Raw genomic sequence first — 9943 nt, 5'->3', positions numbered from 1 at the left:
ATACGTGAATCCATTCGTCGGCTCCGAATCAACTATTCTTTACGACTAACCAAGTCAATAAAGACAACCTGGCAGACAAGAGAAGCTGAATAGAGTTCATAGTGTAGTTCGGTTTCTAATTACAACTAAAGCCGCAACCTTTAAGCCGTCTTGTGCTGCTCTAAAATTGCATATGTTTCCTTTTATTATTTATGGTAATTTTAGCTAAAAGTAAACTTTTTAAAGTATATTTTATTTAATTTTCAAGCAAAATATGCTCAAATCTTAATCATCTCACTTTTATTTATATGTGCCAATGGTCGTTCTGCTATTTATTAAGTGATTATTTATGGCTTCTTCTTGGCTATATTGAATGCTGCAATTCGATTATCTCACAAGCTGGTTGGGCACTTAATCAACAGCTGGCCAGCGTTGACTTTTCGCATTATTTGGCTAAATTTTGCACCCAAGTCACGTTATGCTCGCCAGCCACATAAGTGAACCTACAACTAATTCAATTTGGTGCCATTGAGGGTTGTTTAGCGTTCAAACGTACAAATTTAGGGCCATCGAGCGATGCCGACACTTTCAATATGACTCACATTTTGGCCTATGGAATTTCTAAAGTCTCTAAAAAAGAAAAACGAAAAAACAAAAATTAGACACTTAAGAAATAAGGCTGAATTTTGAAAACGGAAGCTGCTCAAGTTTTTGGCACGTAATTTGCATAAAATGTTGGTTAAGTGCAAGCAAGAATCTATGTATGTAAATGTGTGCCCACATATGATGGCATGCAGAAACAGTTGCCACATTTGCGCTGCATTAAAAACGCATTTTCATCATCGTCGTCAGCAGGTTTAATAGTCTGTGCAACAATGTGCAATGCGTTTGCATGTGGTGGTGCGCACAGGAGCGAAGTCACGCAGAGAGTCACGAATAAATACTCACGAAAGCCGATGAAATCACATTTCAGACTTTGCAAACGATGACAAACGTCAGTTAATACGACATTGTTCAAATTTGACAAATCAGTCTAGTAGCTCTTGACTTTGCTGTCTCTCGAAAAAATATCAATTTCTGCCCATCGAAAATACATAACCAAAATGGACAAAAAACCAACGCTTAAGAGAGCTCGCGCGAACACCATTTGTGAGGATATAGTCGAAAAGAAAAAAGCCAAATTAATTAATACTGCCGCTCCGAAGGCAGTGGAAAAAGCCGGTAAGTGCTGGACATCCATTCAAGGGTTAGGCTGTAATAAAAAAAATAAATTAGTTGCAGAACCAGTTCAGCCGAATCGCAGAAAAACGCAATATCTGGCTGAATTGCCTGAGACAATAGTGCCTGCAAAAAAAAGGCGTGGAACCATAGATGTATCCACTGTGAAGCAAGAAAAGAAACAGGAAGGTAAGTAGAGCTATCTACATCCACAATCAAATATGTTTAAGTCCCTTTAAGTCTTGACATCTCAACAACCATCTGCAACTAAAACCACGGGATTGTCACAACCAAAACGTCGTGGGCGTCCCAGAACTTCACATCTCGCAAAGCCAAAGGAAAACCGGAGCACTCCACTCACAGCAGTCCAAAATGAGTCTTCTACGCCCAAAAAGACTTTTTACAATGAGGAGCAGAAGGAGAAGCAGAAAGCAGAGAGTAAGTACTCCAATCTAATATTATTCGATGATCAATTCTTATCACTCCAGTCACACCAGTCCAAAATGAGTCTTCTACGCCCAAAAGGACTTTTTATAATGAGGAGCAGAAGGAGAAGCAGAAAGCAGAGAGTAAGTTCTCCTATCTAATATTATCCGATGATCAATTCTTATCAATTCATTACCTTCAGGTAGCCAAGCGCCAAGGTACCCGAAAATAGAAATACCAAAGCCTCCACCACCTCGAAGTACATATCGCAGATCGCTGCAACTAACGAAGATGTTAGCAACCGAGAAATTAGCAAATGAAAATAAGCAAAAGATATTAGGGGAATCTAAAGATATTCCGGCTCCGGCTCCTGCTACGGCTCCTACTCCTGCTGCTGCTACTGCACCTACTCCTGCTGCTGCTACTGCTCCTACTACTGCTCCTGCTGCTGCTATTACTCCTGCTGCTGCTACTGCACCTACTACTGCTCCTGCTACTGTTCCAACCACTGCTCCTGCTACTGCTTCTACTTCTGCTGCTGCTACTGCTCCTACTACTGCTGCTGCTACTGCTACTACTTCTGCTGCTACTCCTGCTCCCTCTACAGCTCCTAATCCCGCTTCTATTCCTACTCCTATTCCTGCTCCGGCTCTTGCTCCGACCCCTACTCCTGGTCCTGCTCCTGCTCCTACTCCTACTCCTGCCGTAGCGAAGACATCGACAGATCTGCCAATAATGGGCCCACCAGCAAGACTTTCATATCGCAGATTTTCGCAGTTGCCGAAGACTCCAACTCAAAGTCCCAGTGATGTTATTCAAAACCAAAAAATTGAGCCCAAGGCTGTTTCAACTGAGCCAAATCCAAGCACTAAAGAAGGTATATTTTAAAATTACAAATTTGTGCAATTTGGTACTAAACCAAGACTTTCTAGTCGACATTAAACAAGCAAAGGCTCAAGGCACAAGGCGTTTATCATTAAATAATTTATATACCAAACCATCACAGTTCTCGTGGAAGGCACCGATCACAGCTCCAAGCACTCCAAGCACTCCCAGCAATATCGGTGAGTGCATGCCCTAAATATGTCTAAAATTGATTATCACTAGCAAATTGCAGGTGCTCGACGGTTGTCCTTGGAGCCTAATGCGCTTGAGCCTAAAACACAAGCAAATGAGCAAAGAGCACAGCCCTATCGAGGACCACCGCAGTACTTGACGCCCACCCAGTATAAGGATCAGCGCCATCAAAACGATGCCAATCGAATGCAGAGACGGTATTCCATGAATTGTTCAAGCTCACAACAGTCGGGGTATTCGCCCAGTGAGTAACTGTTATTTCTACCAAAACAATTTAGAAGAACTTACAGAAGATCTCTCTTGTAGAGCCTCCACAGCCAGGGCTTCCATCTGAGTCCACAGCACCAGAATCATCGCAAGCTCCAACCTCAACGCACCCATATCGTAGACCTTCGCAAGGCTTTCCAACACCGATCGATCCCAAAACCTTTCGCTACGATTATAATGGAAAGGCAAAGAGCAAGACTGCTGATTCGTTTCAGCACTCGAGGAACAAGCCTGGTATAATATATATATTTCGAAATTTTTTAAGAGAATATTGTACAACAATTATTTTACAGGGCATCTTCATAGGCGAACATATGGCCCACCAAGTCAGCTTATATCGTCCTCCGACTTGGATGACAAAAACATTTTGTACATACGCAATCTGAGTATGGAGATTGTGCACCACCAGGTCTTTGAGCTGTTCAGCGCCTTTGGCAATCTGAAGCGTGTCTACGTGCATCAGCGCTCCGAGAACTACAAGTATGCGATGATAATTTACATCACTGAAGAATCCATGAAACGAGCATTGTCTGCCAATCCGCATAGGCTGAACGACAGGAAATACATTTGCCAGCAGGCCAGCCCCTGGCACCTCGGGCACTTCAAAATCGACAGCCAGTTGTCTGGATCCATCAATCGAACCAACTTCCGAGAACGGTTCCAAATGCGACTACCTTACGGCGTCGTAATGCGCTCTTATTTTTACGAGTCACATCCAAGCCCAAATCAGAGCAGCTGCATCATCGCTGATCGCGATCGGAAAAGAAAATCAGCCTTGCTGCCGCCCCTGTGCTTAGCCCTCTTACATTACACATACGATAAGCAGCCCCTACCCAAGCCTGGATTCAAGACGGAGCCAGCGCCTGTGAGTAGCTATCAACAGCAGCTCTTCGCCGGCATGGGCAAGGGCTACAGGTTTCAGCGCCACAGCTACACAAATTTCGTGGCCTACCAGAAGAAGCCCGGCCACTACGAATCAGTGCCCATCGACCACAGAGTGGGGCTGACAGCTGTGGCCTATGCAGATCTGCGCGATAGGCTAGAGCTCATATCATTTCATTATCACTAACAAAGCAAAATGAAGAAAGAAATGAAGAAATGTTTATAAGAGTAAAGCAAACTCTTTCTCAGATTTTCTCTATATTTGAGTTTCTTTTATGCACAGACCTCGCACTTTAATAAGTTGATAAGAACTTGCCCCATCGGGCCCGTTCCGCTCCTGTGCTTATGTGCGCTTATGTATTTGTGTAATGCTGATGGGGCTCGTTTGCTGTGCTGGCAAGTGAAACCATATAATTTGAGCATCATGTTGCACTTATCAGTGCGAAGCTGCTTGCCAAGTGCAAGCCAAGGCACTGCAATAGATAAACATCAAGAGCAGGCAGCAGGAGCTGTGTTAGTCTTTGGCTTTGCCAGTGCTGGGCACATCCGGAATGCAGTCGGAAGCGCGTTGGAGCAATCGCAACAACATGCGATGTGGCACTTGCATACTTATGGCATCATCTCCATTGAGCCATTGCTTATTAAAACGTCCCCGTCCTGCCACCGCAACGCGCCATGCTTCCTTTGCAGCTGATGCTGCTTTGGGGCAAGGATGCAGCGTGTGTGATTTTTGCAGTAGAGCCATTCGCTTTGATTGCTTTTGGACAACGCGTCGTATGATTGTTTCTGGAGCACTCTTGCTGGGATTAGGGTCTGCAGCGCGTCACTAAGTCACTCAAGTGCGAGCGTGCAACTCGCATTGGACGTGGCAAAATTGATTTGTGCACGTGTGCAGTTAGCTAATGAGCCGAGCAGGGAGGACATTGCTCCAGTGGAGCTCACGCAGCTGCATAGCTAAAGCGTCACAAGACATTGCGCAATGCCAGCGTAATGGCAATGCCTGCCTCTAGAATCTGGTGTCTGACAGCTGAGCGTGTGCACGGGACAACCGACAGCAGTTAGCCTCAGCTGTTTGCGTGGCACGGCTAATTAACAATACAACAAAATGAACACACACAGAAAGAGAGAGAGAGAGTGAGAGCGAGAGAGAGTGGAAGAGAGAAAAAAGCATGCAGTGGGGGCAGGTTGATTCGCTCTGAACATGTTACAGCATTAAAATTTAACGTTAAGCTAATGACTACCTGGTTAGAAGACAATAGCACTCGGATAAAGATAGGGCTCCGTACACCCGAAAGCCCAAATGACCTGTAAAAATAGCTGAGCGAAACACAAGAAAGCTTTTGGAAACAATCATTACATTTTACTGTACTCTATATACGATTTAAACTCTTGATTATGTGTTTAATTAATTATTATTTATTAAAACTTAACACCTAGACTTTAAAGCTGGAACTTTCAATTCAATTTGGAAGTGAATTTTATTTTTGTTTAATATTTTTACTAAGCACTCATAACAAAAATTATTATACACACCATATTTCTCATATCAAATATTTTATAACACAAGTTTTTAGACTTTTCTATATATTTGCATTTAAATATACATACATACATATGTATAGACTGAATTTCTATTAATGTGTACAACAATTCATTTAAATTCATATAAATTGTAAGCAGGAACCGAATGAGCATCTGAGATGAATGATTTAAGCCTCATGAGTACCAAGTATAGATAATCCCACTTAGTACTTTAATGTCAGCCAACTAAGGTCTGTTATCACACGTAGTACTTTTCATACAAACTGCTGGACAATGCAGCTATTGTCATTAGGTGCTGATGGCCTGGGCTTGCCTTGGGCAACGTCAGCGGTGCAGTCGTGCATTCCAAATTGCTGTCAACAAAGTTGGTCAGCGGCCAGTCAATACTGGGCTAGGCAGGACATCCGGGCCGATAGCTGAGACGCGCCCAGGATGTGACGCTTAATGTGTTTGCTGAAGCCAAAGACATTCACGCAGTCATCAGGCACATGCTTCGTCTCTCTCTCTATGTGTGTGTGTGTGTGTGGCGGAAAGTGTTTTGGGAAATAAGCGACAAATCGAAAACGAAATGAGTTTTTGTTAAATGTTAAATGACGAGCGAAAATGTTGCTCTGATTACTCATTTGGGAACGCTGAAATCGAACGGCAGTAAATCACAATAGTTCGCACATAGTTCGCACTTCAAGCCAAAGTCAGCTGAGCTTTAAGACTTCTGTGCATTAGGTAGGGCAAGTAACATGAATTACAAATTAAAATATACATTTTTAATGTAAAATGTTTGCAACTTCAGCAGTCACGTCGTCGACTCACTCTGCACTCGGGATACCAAAGAGATTTACAAATTTGGCAAAATAGCAAAGATTTATAGTGGCCAAAGGCGAGTGGATCCCACAGCGTTTGCAGTGCGTGCTGTTTGGCAAAAGTTGTTCGGCAACATTTAAGCGCAATTTTCCTTTATTTTCCAGCTCAGCGTAGCAACTGTGGAAATTAGCAGCTGTTGTGGCAGACACCAAAGGAACTATGCGTATTTTTTCCCAAGGCCACCTGCGAAAAGTTGAAAATATATTTCGTTGTTGCGGCTGTTGTTGTTGTTGTTGTTGTTGGCAGGCAACAACTAATCTGTTAATTTATGTTGAAAAGTTCAGCAAGTTTTGAAGCGCTTAGCAAACAAAATGCAATAAATTATTAAGAATATTCCGACATTGCAGACTCATGGCAAGAGAGAGAGAGAGAGAGAGAGACAGAGAGCAGGAGACTTGGCAGAATTTTTGTGCATTTCATTAATTTACGTTTGTTTGCCAACTACAAGTGTAAAGGTGTGTATGTATGCGTGTGTGTGTGTGTTTGCTTCTCAACACTGTTTGATTTCAACACTTGGCCGCAACAATAGAAAAACTCGAGCCAGCCAAAAGGCAAAAGTCACACGCAAAAGATAAACATGTTCAGCAGCGAGTCCAACGTAGTCCTCAGCCCAGCCATCGAAGCATCGAAGCCACCCCAAAGCCACTCTTACCCAGCTGCATGGCCCTGGAACGTGCCCAAGTCTAAAGTGGCTAACGAAAAGTTATGCATAAGTGATGCGACGTCACATTCTTTTCATGGACTCGCAACTCGCACTCGCAGTGACTTTAGCTCTCCGACTCCTGCTCTGGCTCCTGCTCCTGCTCCGGCTCCTGTTCGTGCTGTCGGCTCTCGTTCTGCTGCTGGCGACAAAGCGCTCACGAAGTGCCCGCATTGCAGTTGTTTCGCTTCTTTGCTGTCCCGGCCAGTGGCGCCTTTTTTGACTGCAGCATGAAAACTTAATGCCGTAATTAACTGTTTGCGTTTGTGTTTAAAGGCCGCGACAGCGAATTAAATGGCTCGCAATATCGCGTATACGCAGCGTGTGGCTTAAGCCGCAACTTCCCCAACAACGAATCGCACTCGCAATCAACATCGCCATCGCCCTGACCCGCTTACGGCTGCATCTCACGCCGTATTCTCAGGTATTGCCATTTGTATGCGGGCCTGAAGCCAAACCAAGCCAAAAATAACCCTAAACGAATTTCTCGCGTTTATTTCCCCAACATTATCAACACAAATCTGAAATTCCGTGACAATAAACTTCCACTGACTATCCAATACCAATAAAAAAAGTTAAAAATAACAGGAGCTAAAAAAAATTAAAACATAAATAAATAAATACTCGACCAAAATATACCCTGATAAAGAGAAAATTTATTATTTATTTATTCCAAGTTCATATATTTTCAAAATTATGTATTAATATAAAAAAAAAGACATATGAATATGAAAAAAAGGGATATAAGATATATGAATAGATTATTAATATTTTCTACTTACTTGAATTCAAGTTCCACATTTATTTATCAGGAATGAAGCAAAAGCTTAAGTAGTTTACCTTTGGTCTTCCATCACTCGTGCTTATTAAGGTATTAGAAATAGATAGATAGAAATGCAACTGCTACGATTACAGTTTTAGATATTGCCAAAATGCTGAGAGGATTTCCATTCTCATTTATTTGTTTCTTTTTTTTTTTTTTTTTTTTTGCCACATATCCGTATGTCATGCGAATGGCAAGCAAATCGAGTGCCACAGACATTTCGACTAGCAGCCGTTCCGGAAATGGCTGTAAAAACATTTGAGCTCGAATTTCCCCCCATACAAATTAAGTTTGATGACTTTGCGCAAACAGCAAGTTGCAGAGCGCGATTTCATTTCCGACGCTTTAACACTATTAAAAACGCTGAAATTGAAAATGTTGCTGCTGGGTTTGAGGACAAGGCCTTGACTCACCATTTTGGGCCGGCGTAATGCAATTGTCAATTGCAATTAGTGCGCTTAATGCACTTTTTGGATACATTCGTGTTTACCGTCTCGCCTCAAAACCGAAACGCCAGCGCAAGCGAAACACACCACGCCCCGCCCCCTCCCTAAATGTCAGTCAACCTGTCATGCAATCAGCGTCCCCAAGAGCTGCTTGCACACTTGTATGCCATGAATAGTAGTTGTTGGCAATTGTACAAGGACTCGCCCGGCCACCTGCCCCGCTGTCCCGCTGCCCTGCTGCCTGGTCACCCAAGGCCCACTCGCTGCCAGCCGCTGCAGACTGCGTCGACTTGAGCGTCCTTCAGCTGAACGATGATACTTTAGCTCGTTGAGCAGACACACATTGTGCCTGCATAATTGTTGAGTGCATTGCTTGGCTGCAAATTAAACAAGTTTTCTGCCCACAATTTGCACAAATAATCAGTTTTTTAGTGGAATCAAAATTTTAATGGCACCCTTGAGTGACCAAAGCCTCTATGCCTTCTTTATATGTGAATCTGAAGTGTATCTAAAGTCTTTCCGCTAAAATCAAATTACCGTAACATTAACTCGATTTAAAGTGTTCTTCGTAAGCCAAAAAACGTTGAGTTTCAGTTAACTATTAAATATATAATTTATTAAGCATCCTTTTATAACAATCAGTCGGAGATTTCAGTATGGAACTAGAAATTTCTATGAAGCGCCGCTTCGCACCTCAGCTCATTTGGTCTGGCAGCAGGTGGGGGCCGTCTTGCCGGCGCATTGGCATTGCTGGTTTCCGGCGCAGCTGCTGCCGCATTTGCCGGACGTGCACTGGCAGTCTAGAAGCAGGATCGAGCTCATTAATGGAGACCATCACTCGATGAGTGAATACACTTTACTCACTGTTTCCGCATCCTTTGCAAGGCATTTTCACTTTGGTTTTTATTTTGCACTTTTTCACAATGGAATGGCTAACACAATGATTGCTGTTGATTTACTGTTGTTCAATGCGCTCAGAGCGCCGCATTTTATACGGCCACGCTAAGCTGATAAGCCACAAAAAACAACAACAATAAAAAAAATAAAAAATAAATAAAAAAGCCGTGCACAGCTGTATGCGTGAATCGTGCGCAAAACTAAATACGCTGATATCAAGTCGGCTACGCAATTTTGCGCACGCCCTGATGAGCCGGCTATGTGTGCGCTTAGTACTTGCTAATTGATGATTGATAACACACACAGTTCATCCCACCACAAATGGTGCGCAAAATACCGCATTCCCTCGAAATCTATAAAAAGCCAGCGACAGCGAGCCGAGTCAACAAAGTCAGAGAGAACATCGTGTCGAACACACACTTGTAAACAGAGAGATATAAACAAACAGAAAATGGGTTGCAAAGCGTGTGAGACCAGTGAGTACATACATACATACATACATACATATAAATAAACTATGTCGGATAAGTATTACAATAAACATAACGGTATCGTCCCCCACAGACTGCCAGTGCTCGGCCATCAAGTGCGGCGACAGCTGCCCCTGCAGCCAGCAATGCAAATGCGCCTGCAAGAACGGACCCAAGGACAAGTGCTGCTCCAACAAAAATTGATAACAGACTATAAATAGATATATAGATATAAACATAGTACATAATAAATATCATATTATGTATATATCTACCAATACTGATTCATCGATGCACACCAATTGACTACGGACAATAAAAAATACTATCTCAATTTTAATTGGATTGTTTTAGC

General features: G+C 42.8%; 3 protein-coding genes across 3 annotated transcripts; 2 read left to right on the top strand and 1 right to left on the bottom strand.

Annotated features, from left to right (window-relative positions):
• Positions 1-2171: 2171 nt before the first annotated feature.
• LOC6574952 lies at positions 2172-4099 on the top strand. Its single transcript, XM_002000943.3, has 5 exons — positions 2172-2500; positions 2556-2687; positions 2741-2944; positions 3007-3201; positions 3261-4099. Exons 1-5 carry the CDS (start codon positions 2359-2361, stop codon positions 4034-4036), a joined length of 1449 nt encoding a protein of 482 aa, XP_002000979.2. The 5' UTR covers positions 2172-2358; the 3' UTR covers positions 4037-4099.
• Positions 4100-8809: 4710 nt separating this feature from the next.
• On the bottom strand, positions 8810-9196 carry LOC26528313 (metallothionein-4). The gene is made up of 2 exons (XM_015167750.3): positions 9086-9196; positions 8810-9021 (listed from the first exon to the last, which is right to left on the bottom strand). Exons 1-2 carry the CDS (start codon positions 9108-9110, stop codon positions 8921-8923), a joined length of 126 nt encoding a protein of 41 aa, XP_015023236.1. The 5' UTR covers positions 9111-9196; the 3' UTR covers positions 8810-8920.
• Positions 9197-9481: 285 nt separating this feature from the next.
• Positions 9482-9928, top strand: LOC6574951 (metallothionein-4). The gene is made up of 2 exons (XM_002000942.4): positions 9482-9594; positions 9683-9928. Exons 1-2 carry the CDS (start codon positions 9570-9572, stop codon positions 9790-9792), a joined length of 135 nt encoding a protein of 44 aa, XP_002000978.3. The 5' UTR covers positions 9482-9569; the 3' UTR covers positions 9793-9928.
• The last annotated feature ends 15 nt before the right edge of the window (positions 9929-9943 follow it).

The sequence above is a fragment of the Drosophila mojavensis genome, unplaced genomic scaffold (genome assembly GCF_018153725.1).
Source record: "Drosophila mojavensis isolate 15081-1352.22 unplaced genomic scaffold, ASM1815372v1 contig_231, whole genome shotgun sequence".
Classification (NCBI taxonomy): domain Eukaryota; kingdom Metazoa; phylum Arthropoda; class Insecta; order Diptera; family Drosophilidae; genus Drosophila; species Drosophila mojavensis.
Note: the sequence above shows the minus strand (reverse complement) of the source record. Positions and strands in the feature narration are given on the sequence as shown.